General features: G+C 41.3%; 1 protein-coding gene across 2 annotated transcripts in view; it reads right to left on the bottom strand.

Annotated features, from left to right (window-relative positions):
• ntm (neurotrimin) overlaps positions 1-18,990 on the bottom strand; it is a gene marked incomplete at both ends in the record, with an annotated part of 489,430 nt that overhangs the window by 134,711 nt on the left and 335,729 nt on the right. The window contains one exon of one of the 2 annotated variants that reach the window (XM_083986301.1): positions 11,933-12,023. In XM_083986301.1, coding sequence (XP_083842427.1) covers positions 11,933-12,023 — 91 coding nt within the window. Of the gene's footprint in view, positions 1-11,932; positions 12,106-18,990 lie in introns of those variants that run through there. The other variant, XM_083986300.1, reaches the window with a different exon arrangement.

The following is an 18,990-nucleotide window of genomic DNA, read 5'->3' as shown; positions in this document are numbered from 1 at the left end:
ACTGTTCCCTGATGAGTCATCTATTCAGTGTAGAGGAGCACAACCTGCAGTCAGGTCATGTCCATGGTCTTTCTTTTTCTAATGTATTTAGCCACAAGAAAATATTATGTTCATTCTTAATTAATCTGCTGAATCTCTACAATTAAGATAATTACATTTTATTGTTGAAATCTATACTTGAAGCATGAAAGCTGATAGCATTACTTATCCCTGTGTGTCTGGTCCAATTAAGGTAGACTGTGATATTTTCAGGATGTTGCTCTAACTCTGTGCTACCTTTACCCCGGATCACTCTTTGTTTGCCGTTCCTTTTTAACACATAGATTTTTTTTTTCCTTCTCCAATTACGCGCCACTTCTTTGCAGATGCCCTTTTATGGGTGCTCTATATATTGCACTATGCCTGTGTCTGGTCCACCAAAGCAGTTGTGAGGTATATATCTATAACTAATCCTGACGTTGGTAAACTGCATGCATGTGTGTCTATGTAGTGCATGAGCATGGTTCCCTGCAGTATTGATATCTTGGCGCTAAAGGGGAGGTGGAGCTGAGAATCTTTTAAGCGCATAATCCTGAGCACTCCACCTCTCTCCCACCCATCTCCTCCTCTAATACCCAGACAGGACTGGAGCCCTGCTTAAGTCGATGAGAAGCAGCAGGAAAGCTGCCCATGGGTCACTCATACTCGCACTGTTTACTCCAATCACACTCCAAAGTCAGCATTGATTCCAACCGTAACGGCGGCGCAAACACATTGCAGGCCAAAGCGTCAATAATTAATAAATAAACAAATAAATACATATATGAATAAATAAATAAATAAGGAATGAATGAATAAATAAATGTAAAAGTTTGATACTGATACAAATACATACAGTAAAGCGAAACACTATGAAACATCTGTCTTATATTTGCAACAACTGATGTGAATCACTATAGTCTTATTTCATCATCTTAAATAATTAAAGTATAATGTAAAAAAATATATATAAACACAACATATAGAAGAGTCACCACTCCACAGCCAATCAAATGCCTGCTTCCCAATAGGCTGCAACAGCGGTGCTGGTGTAAACACTGGTTCTGGTTAGCGGGCTCAACAGGAATCATGTTTATCCTTGTTCTGCTCTATAAAAAGAGGTGACATTTACAGCAGCTGGGTTCGAGTCCCAGGCCTGTGGCTTCTCTGGCTAGAGTTTGCATGTTGTCTCTGTTCCTGTTTGGGTTCTCTCTGGGTTCAAGACAGAGTTGTTTTCGAGGCAAATGCAGAGACTGGGTGCCGAAAAACTGCCCCCGACGGTAACGCGCATCAGCGGTTTTACATGAATTTGCCTCCAAAACAACTCTGTCTGGTAACGTTCTGTTATTATCTCATAGCGTGGTGAATGTGCAGGTCACAACTTGTCCACCAGAGCGTTTTGGAGTTGTTGGATTGTGTATTTGATGAGGGAAACCAAGAAATTCCATTAGCCTCCGTAGCGTAGCTCTGAGCAGCTCGCGGCTCTGCCCCGCCGTTCTAAAAATAGCTTGCAGCGACAATTAAAGGTAACAAACCTACTCCTAAAACTATAGGGATTATGGCAATAAGCCAATTTGCCAAAGATGTTGAACTATCCCTTTAACACATGCACAGTGGGTTGGTTGGTGACACTAAACTGCCCATAGGTGTGAATGTGAGTATGTGTTTGTCCCTATATCTTGGCCCTGTTATAGAGTATGTTACAGACAGGGTGTGTGTACCATCTGCCCCCCACACACACGTACACACTCCCCGACCCCTGCATGGATAAACAATACAGATAATGGATGGATGTTTTCCCTGCAGGAAAGGTTGCAGGCACATGTGATTGGCTGAGAGGAGAAGGGACAGGCACTGGTAAGATGATATAATCAGTAACTGACATAAGGCAATAAGTAGAATTGATATGATGATATCAAATCTAACATGAAATCATCACCTCATTCAGGAAAAAGAAAACCTTTCCAAAAGAGGACACTGAAATCTTATATGTTTTCAGCTTCTCACCCCAAATGTTTTTCCTGTTTTATTTTGCTGTGCTCACCTGTTGCTTCAATTCCAGCCCCAGTGTGTCTCCCGTCTCTGTGATTACCCACTCTGCCCTAATGTGTCACACCTGTGCCTCATTACCCCCTCCCCTTGAGTGTGTTCAGTCTTTGTCTCCGCTTCCCTCTGTGTCAGATCATCTCTGTCCCCTGTGTCCACCGCTCTCAGCCGCTGTTTCCTCATGTGTTAGCGCTCTGACTTCCATGTTTGTTTGGTTCTGACTGGTCTCCTCTGAACCTTTTTGGATTTGGGATTTTCTTTTTTTAATACCTGTCTGCGTGTTGTACTGTATGAGGCAGGTTTTATTATTAAAATGATTTCAGTTCCATACAGACAGGGAACGGGTCTCTTGTGCAGTTATGTAGTGACGTGTTTGATCTCAGATTGCCTGGAATAGCCCCGAGGATGAAAGCATTAACTATCTTATAAGAGGAAAAGTTTATTTTCAATACCATTGCGAGCTTAAGCCGTTTGAAAATGACTCAAGCGTCGGCTCCGGCTTAGTTATTTTGGCAACACTATCAGAAGATTATCTAACTTTAAAGAATTTAAAGTTTCAAATTGCTGAGGGTTAAGGCTATAAAAATCAATCTGCTCTATCCAACCTGCCCAGTACTCATTTCAAAATTCCTGGATAGCCGGAAAATGAATGTTCACACAAGGGCACTTGTCCAATCAGCCACACTTCATTACAGTGGCTTTGTAATTTCCTGGACAGCATTCAAGGCGGAATTAAATCACTTCAAAGGAAGACAAGTACGAGAGGGGAGCCTGAGAAAAAAAGATATCTTCCAGAAATTACAGACGATGAACCACCGTTGTTCCGCAGTTCAGCAAGTCCTCACTCTGCTCCGCCGTCTGAAATGTTGGGTTAGGGTTATATACGGCGCCGCTGTCTCCCAGAGCTTCCACACAAGTTAATGTCACCGACTTGGTCTTCTCTATTAAGATTTGTTGAGGAAGTATGTGAATTATTTCAACTGCAGCTTTAAAGCGTCAGTGTACTGCTGTTTTTTTTATCTCTGGATGTCTGACATCCTTCAAATCACATAGAAATTAATCACCTTCTCAACTTGCAGTGAGTAAGACGGCTGCATTATAAAGCGGCTCCCACTGGGCATTACCGTCGCATATCTCGGTACAGTCTTGCCCTAACCTTCCTCAAATACACCTACGACCTGATATCCAACCGGTTTCAAATTAAAGCTGTGTTATCTTCATAATCCAGTTTCAGCCTGAAATTAATCAAATTAAAGAAGCAAGATGATATCAAAATCCCATTTTATTGGGATTTTAATGACAAGGGAAATGGTTATAAAAATGGCTATGAATGCCTTTCTTTCAAATTAATCATTAACTAGAGGTCATACTAGCACTCCCTATCATTTAGTACATATGACTCCATATAAAGACTGGGCCATAAATCAAAGGACAACCCAACATTAAGTGATTTTTATACAAGCTGTGCCATTGCTGTGTCATATTCCAGGTGTCCCACAAGGATCAATATTAGGCCACCTGCCATTCACTCTTAACCGAATTGATTTGATTTATAATCTAATTTCTTTTTTTTTCTTTTACTGAGTATTATATATTATAAATATCCGCCTTAATCCCAGCTGTGCCACACAACAGGACTTCTCCAGGTTATAGCTTTTATTAATTTACAGCTTGTTCTTAACTGCATGAATTTCACAGAAGCACACAGCTTTAATGGGGAGCACAGATGTGTGTGGTTGTTAGCTCTAGGGATGTGAATCTTTGGGTGGCTCACGATTCGATTCGATTCCGATTTTTAGGGTCACGATTCGATTCAAAATCGATTTTCGATTCAACCGATTCGATTCACAAATCGATTCGATTCAACCGATTCTTGATTTTATTTTTGCGATTTTTAGTTTGCTTTATTAACACCAGACCATGTGAAAAAGTTGAATGATGATGATGTCTACAGACTATTATATCAGAAGCCATATCCCTCCCCCCCAAAATGCACATCACATGTTTCAGATTTATTCAGCAGCAATATATTTGAACCATTTTAAAGTAAACTGCTACATGAAGCTGATTTTATAGGCTACTCTCTTTTCAAAAGCCTGGACTGAAGGGATGTGAGTATTTGGGTGTCTATTCGATTCAAGATCAGTTCTCATGCACATGCACATAGACATGTATCACCTGTAACAAAGTCGCTGCTTTAAAAAAAAAAAAAAAAAAAAAAAACGCCAGCTGACCTGCAGCCTGTCTGCAGCGCCACAGAGGAGCTGTCAGAGCTGCTGCTGCTGCTGGTCCTCTCTCTTCAGCCTGGTGTTTGGCTGCACTTTGTATGAGTTTAAAAAAGTGAAGATCTAACGTCACCTGAGCACCGATCAGCTGATCCAGAGCGCAGTGGATGTGGCTGCTCAGCTGGAGCGCGCGTGTGTTTAACGGCAAAAAAAAGAAAAACAGCGATCGTCCTCTCTCCTCAATAGAGGGTCGGGTTGCTGATGTACACATGCCTAGTCACAGACATTCAATAGAGCATTTAAATCAGATCAGTTAAAGTTTGTAGGCGGTTAACGAGCGTCTTTTAGCGCCATGGCGTGCTGCAGCGCTGTGTACGGCACAGTGAGGGCGCGTATTGAGACGGAGGAAAATTAATAAAAAATCGATTTTTGAAGATTATGAATCGATTCAGAATCTTAGAAAATAAGAATCTCGATTCTTACATGAATCGATTTTTTCCCCCACCCCTAGTTAGCTCTGTCATCTAGCAGCAAGACAAGCAAGAGGGGGCCTTTCCATGTTCTCCCTTTCCCTGCATGGGTTCTCTCTGGGATCTCCTGCCTCCTACCACAAAACTAAATTGCCTGAAGGTGTGAACGCTGCTTCTCTCTGTTGACCCCGGAACAGCAGGGCAACCTGTCCAAGGTCCCCTGTGACCTTTCACAGATAAGCGGCATAGCCGGAGGATGGATGGACCAAGCTTTAATTTCCCTACTTTGATCTGCACCCTAAATGGAAATCTACTGAAATGTAAAAGGAGCTGCCGATGAACCTATATAGAATTACTACTTGAATCTGCAGCTCCCCTTAACTTAATGGAGCTTAATATTGATTTCAGGTCATCGTTTAGCTGCCCGGTCCACTGTCAATTTGCAGTAGTAGCACGTAGATGTTTTGGGCAAAAAGTGGTGGAAACCCAATGTAGACAATCAGACCTGCACCAAACAGCACATGCACGCAGCAAGTCCCTGGTAAACATGGGGGAGCGTATAACAGCTGACGATACCAAGATACTATCAAAATCAGAGGAAAAGTCATTCACTCAATCATTTAAATGCTGTACTTGAATTTATCAGGCAAAAACAAACACTACTACTACTACTAGGTTCTGATATCTGATATCTTAATTACATTTGTGAAAATGAATAATATATAAGTGTGATTGCAGACCAAATATCTCTAAGATCAACATAGCATCTACATGCAAAACAGTCAAAACAACCATACTGTTTTATGCCGCTATCCCCTTGGAATAGCAAATGTAAAATGCATGTTTAGAGTTTGCATATTTCACTGACAACATAAACTGACTTTGCTTATTATTTTCTATTTGCTAAGTGATAAACACTAAGAAAAAGAAGAAAAAGAAAAAAAAATCCATCTCCCTGTGCTTAATTAAATGGGAAAAAAAGGCTTTCAGCTGTATTACAACTCTATTAGAATGGACTCTATAAAATCTTGTTAACTGATGGAAATTGTATAGCAATCCCATTCTGCTGCCATTTTATTTTGACGGTGAAAGCTCTTTTCTAGGACAATAATGTTGAAGACAATAAGTGAAAACGTGGGACTGACGGATGGCGGCCCGGCTAGACGAGGCAAGGTGAAAGAAAATGGAATTACAGAGGGAATCGTTAGCATCCCTCTGTGAAATCAAATTATCAGCTTTCCAATCTTGGCCCGTGGCATATGAGGAATAAAAAGGAATGTCCTCTTAACAAGGGAGCTGCTTCTAACTCCAAACATGCACTGGATAGAAAAAAAATATATCCACGGCTGACAGCGACGACGGTTCCATCCACAACGGCGGCGACACAACAAACAAGCTGAGAGCCATGTTTAAGAAAAACAAATTAATACAAGTGTTGAGCAAACGGCTCTACATGGAACTAAATATCACGGCAATTAGAAGCTTACTTGTTTGAAATAGTCTCATCCCTGAAATATGTAACCTGAATCCCAAATGTTGTTCATTAGGCAGCTGGGAGAGAAAGGAGTAAATGTTAACATGACGTGGTTCTGAGACCACAATGGTCTGTGCAGGTAGATAAGCGTCTCAGGGGGCTGTCGGCCCACCTCAGCCACCGTGGTGACATTCATTAATCGCAGTCTCAGGGGCCTGCTTGTCTCTTTTTAAGTCCATTTGAGTGGGAAGCACCTTGGGAAATTAATGTGCTTCTTATTTGGTCCAGTTAAAGTCCGTTACATGTAAAGCTCAGTGCCACCACGATGATAAGTGTGGTTCCTCCACTGTTAACGTTGGTAAATACATCTCCCCCTTGCTTGTATAGAAAACTTTAATCATTTTCTGTATCTGTGCATTTAAGTGCCATCCTCACATTCAATGGAGAGATTTAACAGCTTATTGCACCTCAGGACAAACAGAGGATCCCATGAGCCGTGAGTCGCCGATCGACAGAACGCCGACAATAGAGAAGGGAGAAAAATGTGAAATGACAACACGGAGGGCAGTTTGAGTCCCTCGATATGCCTTTTCATTTTTCCCCTTTATTGTTATTGCTTTGAAAGATTTTATTCTACAGGGCAATATAACCAGAAAATGGAATATTAGGTAATTGCCTCGTTCCATTTTCAGGAGATATCATATAGAAAACGCTATGATGGATCTTTCAGGAAGGTTTTTAATAAACAGTGACTAAAGGTCTTTTTATGTGTTCCAGATTGTGAGGGGGTGTAACTTGTACTGCATTTTTTTTCGAAGCACATTGACAGTAGATACTTAATTAAAAAAATATATATATATATATTACATAATGGAGATTTACAGTTGAGCCACGTTTTGAAAAAACATTCATAGTTGACTTTTGTGATGGTTTTTGTGAAACAAGCTCAGCTCAGACAATCAGACAGAAACACTCGTCTGGCTGCAATCAAACTGCATCATACCTTCTCCAGACACGGTCTCCCTCTAATTACACAGTCATCTAATCAGCAAAAGAAAATTGAGTAGCAGCTTTGTGTTTTTTTATCTCCCCTCGCAGAAATGTTAAAAACTAACTTCAGTCTTGCCAAAGCCTTTCATTTTCCCTTTACAATATATAAGTAATTCACATTTCTACGTGTAATTGGCTATGACACTATGATTCTCTCTCCCCAGGACGTTCCGGCAGCGGCTCAAGTGGGGAGTCTGAGCTCAGATCACATTGAGATAAACTGATAATTAGTGTTATTTATGATTCATCCCCACAGATCGGGGCCACAATGCAAACACAATGGGAAATGGATGCCCGGGATTCCTTTAATTTAAAATGTGACACCACCCTCAGTTTTGGCAGTTGTCAGAAAAAGGGCAGTGGGGAGCTTGTTAGCACAGAGCAACACCGGGGTGGTGAGTCTGAAGTCTGCAACATCATTTGTGCCAGAGGAACGCAATACATCCAAATTTGCTAGGAACTATAAAGCGAAAACAAATTGGCTCAGCCAGCTTATGGAAGATCCTGCATCCTGTATACTGCCACTAACCTCACCTAGTTACTTGTGTGCCTCAAATATGCTATTGAGTTCCCACACCTTTTTATAGGCCCCACTACTTTATATTAAGCTTAAGTAAACATTTGTGCTGCACATTTAAAGCACAATATAAATAAGGGAGAGGAGTCTGCAGTCAGTGCTGAAGTAAAGCTTATTAGACGGTGTCCTGGGTGGGAGCTGGACAGGCTTGCTGGCAGGCAGCTTGATCCACTGTCCCAGTTAAAAAAAACAAACAGGATTCAGGCCATCTCATGGGGATAGAGAACAATATAAGAAAAAAAAGAAAAGAAAAACAATCCCGACCATAGTGTAGCTTTATCAAATGGTGTAACTCTAAACTTGTCAGTCACGTTCCCTACAGTTAAAACCTTAGCAAAAATGATTAGTTCTATTATTGACATCAAAGTTAGACTCAGGCCTATGTTTAAGACAACTCAAATTCAAATAATACATTGTCTATATGGATCCTGTCCCACTTTGAATTCAAAAAAGAAGCCCTGCCTCATGGGCAAATCATGAGCTGCAAAAACTGTATTGGAAGTAGCCCAGTTTAGATTCAAATGCCTTTTTAACCCATGCACCCGTATGAGAGGGCACTCACCAACAACATGAAGGTTCAGTGCAGCCGCAGAATGTATAAATCAATTTATGACTGAACAAGCTATTGCTGCTAAGCCTGGAGGATTGATATTGGTGCTTCATGGCAAGATCAGACTTGCCAGTCCCATTGACCTGTGCAGGGCTGAACTGTGGAGTAATAACAGTGCTGCACACCAACTTCAAGAGCAATAGCTGCACAATCAAATATGTGCTTTTTCCTCCACAAAACTTGTCCAATTATTGTGTAGGCAGTTTGTAAATGATCTGAAACAATTAATGAGGGTTTTTGTTTTCCTTAGGAGCCTTTCGATGATAAAGATGCACTTGATTCATTCTGACCTATGCAAATGTTTTGTAACTGTTCTTTAATGGACAATTCACTTGTACGTTCAATATAAAACTCTACTAACAATCAGATGAAACTGTAAAGAGCTCTGGCTCTCAAACAGAAACAACAAGTGACCATTTTCTACTTGGAATTCTTCACTTTTCGACGATCAAAAAATGTGAGTGGTCTGGCCCATGATTTAGCTGCTTTGTTTTGGCTAGGTTTTTGGAAATTGGACATGTTCAAAGGAACAACAGTGTCTCACTCGGTTTGTTGTTTCAAATGCTGTTTGTGAGGAAACTGAAATAAATAAACTAAACTTCATATCTAAGACTCATTGTCCAGTTACCAATCCTGTTGAAAACCAGCCTTTTCCTATCCCAAACTGATGCATTGCTATAGGCAGAGAGCTGTCCATGGTGCTGAAGGAGCTCAGTAGTACCATACATGACTGGAGCTGTCCAGTGCTTCATCAATGGATCTTATAACAATACAGTAGCTGCTAGTATAGTTGGATTTTCTTTTATTTTTCTTTTAATGTGGCTATATAACATAAAACCCAGTCAAATCCATTGTAGGTGTAATGACTATACTTGAATTACCATTTATCTATCCTGCCCCTGTTGGTGCATCCAGGGGCCGCTGGAGATACTTTTGGAAAAAAAACACGCTCCTTAGCTTCAGCTCTGGATATCCCTCTTCTTAGTGTGTATATATAGAATGTTGGCTATTTATTGTGATATTATAGCCCCTATATCTGTTGTTTTCTATAAAAAACTAACAAATAGAACTTCTTAACAATTGGCACAGCTGCCCCTATTTATATACATTGTATGATGTTGTGTATTATATTGTGTTTTGATATGGTTCTCTCTAAGAATGTCTTTAAAACAATATATATATACTTTTAAATTTTCTTACTCATCATGTTGTACTTTATGATGTGTCTATGTGTTAATTGAATGTTGTCGCCCCCCAACAGGTGAAGCTCATCACTAGTTGAGCCCCCCAGTCCCCTGATTGGTCAGTCCCACCGGGAACATCTCTATATATATGTGACATGTGTGAAATGTTTTTCATATGCCTGAAGAAGGTCACAGTGGTGACCGAAACGTTGCTTCAATAAATTAATTGTAATTGAGAGTGAGACAGTGTGCGGGAGCCTTTTTTTGAACACCATTTATCTATAAAATGTATTATTTAATACTTCTGAACATCATGTAAAGTGCAGCAACTACTTCAACCTAAAGCATCTTTGCTGTTTTGCTTTGTTCTTTTGTTTTAAGGTCAACTTTGAGGGACATGTAAATTCATCAGTTCAGGTCTGTAAAGCCGGTGGATATTACTTATTTATTTTGTCCCTGCAGGCCCTTCAGAGTGTATAAACTAAAAAAAAAGCCAATGCAAGACGTTGCTCTGATCAAACATTTATGAACTGAAATGGTCTCCTGTCAACCAAACACATGCAATTATCAGTGTTAACATGGTGCTGTAGAGGGATTCTTGAGGTATTACATATAAAAGAACTTAGATCAGCACAACACTGACCCCCCTGTCTGGTTTGGTTTGTCTCGCTGTGCTGCTGCTGCTGCTGCTGCTGCTGCTGCTGATCCTGAGCAGTCACCCAGTCTCATCCCCTCACCGGCGTGTGAGCTCACGGCAAATGAAGCAGAAACCAAGTTGAGCTCATCCACACTTTACTGATGACCTGCTGGAATCGCAAGAAACCCCTACCACCTCCCCAGACGGCGGTTTTTCAATCAGTGCAAGGCGGCTGAAAGAACGCCAAATGTGCAGGTCAGCACGGCTTCATCACCTATACTCAGTCAGAAATTACAGTAGGTTACGTGTCAAAAGTAACCGGCTCTCCTTTGATTTATGCAGGGCAGTGGAGGACTTGAAGTGTTAACCAAAGGTTATTGATAACAAGGTACTGTACAGATTAGATGACATGTTGTAACATGAAAACGTGTGTCGGGTTCAAAGATACGAAAGCTTTCCAGGTTTTCATCAGACTCTATACATGCTCGTCACTCGTCAATGTGGTTGAATTAATCATTTCACCCACAAGCAAACGCAGCCAACTGAAGAAATTGAGGTATTATTTTCCCTTTTAAAAAGTAATTAAAATATAGAATTTTTAATTATGTAATTTGGGGACTGTGTGCCTTTTGAAGGGCTGAGGTTGAGCATTGTAACTTCCGCCTATACATCACTGGGGCAATTTTGCAGCTGACTGAGCAGTATTTTAGCCTGACCTCAAGTCTATCAAGTGAAAATTACTGTCAGCAAGAAGAGCTTTGAAGAAAATGTCAATCACAGCGTCTGGACCGCCTGGAGCAGACTTTCCTGTCGCTTATTTCCAAGTGGCGTTGACAGTTGTATTCATACAATATGAGTCTGATAGGCCCCGAATCAACACCTTCAACATGAACTGTTGTAAACACTGCTCCCATGCCCTCCGCCTCCCACACACCGCATCTTGCCAACTCTTGCTATCAAAAGAAAATCCATTCCTGTAGCCACTGTGATTATTGTTCATGTTAAATTGGACATTCCCGACAGCACTTGAAAGCAGCACAAATCCCTCTCTGGCCAGTAAGCCTCTGAGGGCGCTGAGGAGGGGAAAGGTCACCACAGACAATCTCCCATCTTGAGGAATTGCTAGTCAATCCATTTGGGCGACAACACTATTTATAGTCGAGTGTGTCTGTATGTGTGTGTGTGCGTGTGTGTGTCTGTGTTTATGTCCTCAGCAGACATCCCAGGACTGGAGCACACCTTTCCTCTCCCACCTTTAGTTCTGCACCATCACACAACAATTAAAACCTCTAAGTCTCTTCGTTAACAGCTGCTGAAGATTAGCAGAGTATCGCTTCTGAATTGAGTGTTTTCCAGGGACTAATCCTCTGAAATCCCCCCCCCCCCCCCCCCCCCCCCCCACACACACCCGCTTTTTTTCAGTGGCGGGAACATGATAAAACAGACAACACTTGAGTCATGTTTCTGTCTCTATCCCCACCGCTGAATACTTGAGCTAGAGCCTGCAGGAAGCCCACAGCTCAACTTTGGGACTAGAATTCAAAAGCAGCAGCGGGAGGAAGGAAATAAAAGAGCAATATTTAACCAAAAAAAAAGGAAAAGAAAAAGAAAAAAAGACAAGAAAGAGATGCGTTCACTTACCTGAGAAAGACTGTCTCCCCTTGCCGGACGGTGATATTGTCCATCACTTTGTTGTCGGATTGTGAATCCCCTTGGCTGCGGACTGGCAACCCTGCAGGCACAAGAAGCAAAATCCTCAGAGAGACAAGAAGTGTGCATTTGTAAAAAGCGACAAAGTATCCCCGGACAGACATCGTCATCAGCCTTCGAGAGGGGTGAAAGAAAAATAAATCCCACAGCGAAGACAGCGAGTCGGTGTTTTCGCCCCGTTAACGTTCCCGTGGAGATTATTTACCACCAGTTCATATGGTCTTAATCCAAATCTTCTCGCCAGGTAGCTGCTGTGAGCCGGCGAGGACACGCTCTCGACCCCTATCTGTCTGCACTGTCCAACTCCCGCTGCTTATTGTTTAAAAGGGGACGAGAGGAGGAGGGAAAAAATAAAAAATCATCCCTCAGTCAGCGTCGGTCCGGCGGCTGACGGTGTCCCTGCTCCTCTATACTGTACCAAGTTCTTTTTCTTAGCACAAGTCATAAACAAGAGGAGATATGTAGTATCCAAACAGTGAAGCGGACCCGAGCGAAGCTAAAGAGCAGGCTGGACAACTGAGAGACAGCAGAGTCATAGTCACAGGAGGAGGAGGAGAGGAGACAAGAGCCAAGTTTGAGATTCGCATCGGTTGTCACGGACTTGTTTAGTAGTGTGTCGCTGCTCTGTGTCAGCGGCAGTTTGGCTCCGACTACGTCACAGTGGTGAGAGCAAGACGGGCTCAGGTTTACATCAACTACAGCCTGATTTCATATAAAAAATAAATAAATAAAAGAGGTAGAAATAGCATGGCTTATGTTTCAGCAGGAGCAGAATCTGTTGATACGCCACTTGTGCCCCTAAACACCACCTTTACGCTACAGACTAGACTATTAACATGGTGGATCCGTCAACTGCTGCAGGCGCCATTCAAACTTAAAGCTGTAGTGCGTAACTTTTACATGTCCCTTAAAGCAACACTATGTAGTTTTTTGACGTTGTCAAAATAATGTTTCTTAACTCCTAAGTGGTAGAAACAAAGATTAGTAGGATGATATGTGCCGCCGCTGCAGCCTGAGTGGCGTAGCACCGTCTGCACACTGTAACTTTCCAGTGCGGGTAGGAACACAGTGCCACCGTGGTCCTGGTACACCGCAGCTCCACTTAACTCCAGAGACCTCTTTGTTTGGTACCAGCAACAGCAACAGTACTGGCACCAGCAACAGCAGCAACGGCACCAGCAGCAGCATTGGTACTGGCAACGGCAACAATTCAGTGCAATTCCACTCAGGCTGCAGCGGCAGCACGCTTCATACTATTAACTGTTTTTCTACCACTTAAATGAGTTAAGAAACATTATTTTAAGGTCCAGAAACTACACAGTGTTGCTTTAAATGTCTGTTATATAAAACCATGACAAGATGAGATAACAACACTGTGTGGGGTTTGTGTGGTGCTGTAACGCTGCCACGTCCAAATACAAAAAACTCCCCCGCTGTATTCAAACTCCAAACATTATAAGTTGATTAAATGTTGACTTGGAGTCATGTCATGATGATGATTTAATGGGCCCATTTCAGCCGCAGTGTCCAAGGGATCCAACAGTAGTCGCCCGCTGTTGTTGTTACATGCTGTCTAGCGGTGTGGCTCCGGTTACAGGTTAGACCGGAGGGGGTATGATATCATCGTTTCACAAAATATCTGTTTTGGGTGTCTACACAAAAACGCTGGGGCTGAACCAAAAAATACCGTTTTCACTCTCTGAACACTGAAAAACAAAATGCTGAAACAAACAAAAACTTGTGTGGCTTAAATTTACAGTTCCAGGAGGAAATAAATAATCCCCCAATATCAGTATTGCTTATGAAAAACCACAAAACTTTTTTCCCTTAACTTCCTTCTCTTACAAATGAAAAACTGGATTCGTAATGAACATAAAACACCTTTGATACATTCGCCTGTCTCTCCACAGCAGTTTTAATTGGTCTGGTCTGAGCAGTATGGCGTCTACTTAAGCCTAAGTGGATCTTTTCACATACATACAGGTGCACAGCTGTGCATAAGTCACACCATGTCAATGCATTACATTATACATGAACTGTACTTGCACACAAGTGGACTGCTGCTGTGTGGAACACGGATGCAAATCCCACATGGAGTAGCACAGAAGGGCTTGAGCTGAATACTTATTTCCTGTGGATCGGGGATACAGGTTCTACTGTTACACTACAATTCAGCATCTTAACAACGTTTCTATATCTGCCTCCTGGGGCCAAAATGGCTGCTCTTTTAGCAAAAACTACAGTCGCACTACCTCATCTCCTGTTTAAAAAACTTTCACGATGCAGCTTACATAAAGAGAAATAGGGTTTTTGTTTTTTTCATCAAAACTAGTCTTATATGTGACAGTGGGGAAAGCACATGGGTAAATGATAAAATCGATGAGGTCTGAATTCCATGTAGTTTCTACTGTCATGGCTTCCTGGAGGACTTGTATAAGAACAGACACGCTGTGAATGCCGTTAGTAACACTGTGCTCTCCCTTCTGTGACAAGTCACGATGCCAGCTGTGAAGGAGGCCTGTCACCGATCCTCTGCTGACAAACAGCAGGGTCATGTGACCAAACTGGCTTCCTGAAAACACAGCTGTGGCTTTCTAAATGACAATGACTTAAACATAAAACAGTCAAAGAGTAAGCGTGGTATAGATAGATAGACCGCTTTAAATCGGCACTGCATTGTTGTTTTCAGTGGATAAAACATTGAAGCACAACTTCATTAGCTGCTTTAAGAAAGTAGTATATTCAAAGCAACCAACTGAAGGCAGACAGCTCTGAATAATATGGATATTTTAATGGCAGCATCGTCTGCAACAATGCAATCAAATACCAGCTTCTTTTTATTTGGTGACAGAGTGAAAAAGAAAGGAAAGAAAACAAAAACGTGTACTGAAGCAAACCGAAGCACTGACGATCTACAATTCTCTACCGTCGTCTCATTTGCACACGCCATGCCTCATATTACTATTCATTCCCAGTTGCCGTTGGGTTCATTTTCAGTCTGAGACCATGCCGCTTGTAATAGAAGCAGCGGCAACTCTGAGATGAATATGTACAAACGTTAGCTAAGTATTCTGCATTTGTACGCCTGCACTTAACATTCACAGATCCATGTTGTGATGTGACTTCCCGTGTATCTGTTGGGGATTTGCTGTGTGTGCGGTGCATTTGTATGGAGTCAAATGAGGGTCAAAAAGTGATGTTCGCTTGTAAAGTGATGTTCACAAATAAATGCAAAGTTGGTCGTTGTAAGTTGACCTGTGAAATAAAGCTGCATGGGAAATCCAGGTATGAGAATATGTAAAATAGATCATTTTACAGGTTTAAAGTCTTTATACTCACTAATAATGAGCCCGTACAGCAGGGCCTCTCTGGCTGTCTACCAATCAGTGCCTGAGTACTCAAGCTGTGTCCCAATTCAGGGGGCCATTGTAGACCACTTTGCTTGCCAGCTGTGCCCACCCTTAACACTGCATCACAAAAACGGGGCTCTCATTACCTAGCAACCTTGACAACACATAACTTTTACTTTGAACAGTTTCAGCAGTTGTACTGTTTGCTGTTGAACTGAGCTGAGCTTTAAACAACTCATTTTATTCAAAGTAATCCCATGGCTTCCTGTTTGTGTTGTCAATCAATCAGTCAATCACAGTCTGTCTGTCTATCTATCTATCTATCTATCTATTTATCTATCTATCTATCTATCTATCTATCTATCTATCTATCTATCTATCTATCTATCTATCTATCTATCTATCTATCTATCTATCTATCTATAGTATCTATCTATGCAATAGGGCAGCATCAGATATATTGTATACAGTACCATCTCTAATTTCTCTCAAAAAATAATAAAAACACCAATATATATGTAGCATACCAGTTCAAACAACACATGCTCTATATGCAGGTACAAGCTGTTCTTCAAGAGAATGTTAAGAACCGGGGTTATGTGCTTAATAATGCATTATCTCAAAAAAGGAACCACCCGCCACAGGGAACGGTGCTGGACATATGGTTCATAAACATGCAGATGAAGTGAAAAAAAAAGACTATTTTTAAAGCAGTCGCATTTCATACATATGTTAACTCTCCCGTACACCCTGCAATAAAGTCAATTTAATCTGTAAGTAAATGTACTGGCCTGGAGGTTAACGCTGGATAGAGGGACAATATGTTGTCAAGCCTGGAGAGAAAAATAGGAATGTCTGGTAGTTAAAGGAGCAGTGTGCAGGAATTGAGAGGATACAGTATGTGGAATATAGCATTTATAAAGTTGTTTTCATTGGTATATAATCATCTTAGAAGGGTTTACAATGAGTCCCACTTATCTACTTACATAGAGTGGACCCTCAGGCACAGTGACCACCATGCATATAGTTTATATAGTAGCCCAGAAGGGACAAACCAAATACAGACAGGGCCTTTTTTCCCCTTAACTCTATTCATCAAAACACCCTCAACCACTTCATCATGAAAACTAACTAACTTTAAAAATCCAATTTTCTCTTGTATGTCCCACCTGTCCCTCTCTCCACTGCATGTTCACTGACTTGAGTGGTGATGACAATATAAAGCTGCACCAGTTAAGACAGAAGTGATACACCAAAAAGTAATAATAATAGCTCCAGGTCCAGAGAGTATTTGTAACAGTCTGGATCCAGTCTGCACTCAACCTTAGTGACAATGAAGCCATATCCAATACAAAAGGTAATTCCACAAAACTATTCTCAGAACAAATTAATTAGTAATAAATGAGTCAATTAATTAAAAGCATATTAGCAGTCTTGGCAGACCTTGAAGCTCAAACATTTCTTCATCCGTCTTGAATTTGACAAGTAGCTGCAGACCTTGAACCTTGAATCTGCTCTTATTTTGAAATCAGAAAACTGATTGGTGAATGAGTCTGGCACACAGTAGCTACAACTGTCCTCAACTCTGCAGGCGATTGTTTCTCATCTGAGACCTCATAGCTCCTGGTGAGAAGCTGTTTTGAGAAATTCGATTTCAGGCTGCTAAATGCTCCACTGACATAATATTGAGTCAGTTTTAATGACAAGGTTTGGACGACTGGTTTAATATACATCAGAATCTGACAACATCAGTGCACTTTCATTTCAGTATAGTTCCTCCTCTCCTTTCCGTCTTCATCTCTCCATCAGTTTTTATTTTTCATTGTCTTATTGACGGGGGAATTAAGTGTAATTTCCTAGACATATTGACTATTTGCACTGCTGAGTCATGTATATGTTCAGAACACTGGGATTTTGCCTGATGAATCCACTGCCCATGGAAATTAATACTTGTGCATACACACACACACACACACACACACACACACACACACACACACACACACACACACACGGATATTTTAAATTTAAAGTTTGTTCAATCTTTGTTTACTGTCTGTGTTAAGGGGATAGCTCAACATTTTGGCAAATTGGCCCATTGCCATAATCCCCATAGTTTTAAGAGTAGGTTTGCAAGCTATTAGCTATTAGTTGGTTATTATCTCATAGTGTGGTGAATGTGCAGGTCACAACTTGTTCACGAGAGCGTTTTGGAGTTGTTGGATTGTGTATTTGATGAGTTTGATTAGATAAACCAAGAAATTCCATGAGCCTCTGTAGCGTAGCTCTGAGCAGCTTCGCCGTTCTAAAAGTAGCTTGCACCGACAATTAAAGGTAACTAACCTACTCCTAAAACTATAGGGATTATGGCAATGGGCCAATTTGTCAAAATGTTGAACTATCCCTTTAAAGCACATGACATGGTGGAAACATTAAACATACACTATATTTACAGTACTTCAGATATGTCTCTAATAATATAATATAATAAAATCTAAATTGTTTCATTAGGTAGGTGAAAAATGCATTGCACTTGCATGTATCCATATGGCATCTTTACCTAATAGCTATGTGTGTATACTCCAACCTCTCTCTGGCAGTGGTCTCAGTCCTCTCCTCTGCCTACCCATTCATGACACCCTGCTGAAAAAAAACGTCATGAAATGATTTGGTCCTGTGCTCAGTCTGCTACTGCTCTCACTCATTTAATCCCAGCATTCACCTGTGTTTTTCAATAGCCAGGATATTGCCTCTCAGCTATTTCAGCCGAACCTGTCACACCGTAGTGTGTAGGTAATGAAGTCATACAAACGTGAATTGCAAGAGCTGCAGTTGTAAACGTACTGGGAAATATACAATTTGACTTTTTTATGCTCCGCCATTTGTGTATTATCTGTACATTTTCATCATTTTGACTCTCATTAAAAATCCAGGTCCAGTTTTTCTTTTCTTTTTTTCCTTTTTAAAAAAAATCTATTTATGCTGCGGTATCACATGGTGTGAATTATTATAGTATGAATTTGTTTGACGCCCAAGGTGCCGGCTAGTCATTTGTGTTTGTGCCTAACAGACCACGAGGAGCCAATAAGTGTCAGGATCCATTAGGAATCTGAATGTGATGTCTTGCATTCATTACTGGGTGGGATTTAAGGCCATTCTGACTTCACAATGACAGCTTCTCTATCTGCAAGATCATTTAGTGGGAGACCATCATGTGTTCTCTTATCTGCACACTCGAAATGTGAAAACATGTCAAATTTATTTTTGCAGTGATATTATAGCTAATGTGGACACTATGCTGTATGAAATGCCTCCTCAGCAGCTCTAAGCAGGATGATATGAGGCTAGAGGAAAGGATGGGGGGGGGCTGTGCTTCAGGCTTGACAGCATCTCAGGTATTTTATAGTCCAGATCTTGAAAAGGAGAGAATGAGATGTCACCATCCAGAACAACGAGCCTCCGGGCTGCACATTCCCAGGAAGCCATCCAGTCACATCACTTTACTTGCTCGGAGCGCTGCAGCTCATCGCCGAGGAGGCTCCACCTCCACACAGACTATAAATGCCACTGCGCCTCTATGCAGCCCTCTGCTTGTCACCTGAATGAAGTTACCAAGGAAATGAATGAGCGAGGTATACG

The sequence above is a fragment of the Trachurus trachurus genome (assembly GCF_905171665.1).
Source record: "Trachurus trachurus genome assembly, chromosome: 14".
NCBI lineage: Eukaryota > Metazoa > Chordata > Actinopteri > Carangiformes > Carangidae > Trachurus > Trachurus trachurus.
Note: the sequence above shows the minus strand (reverse complement) of the source record. Positions and strands in the feature narration are given on the sequence as shown.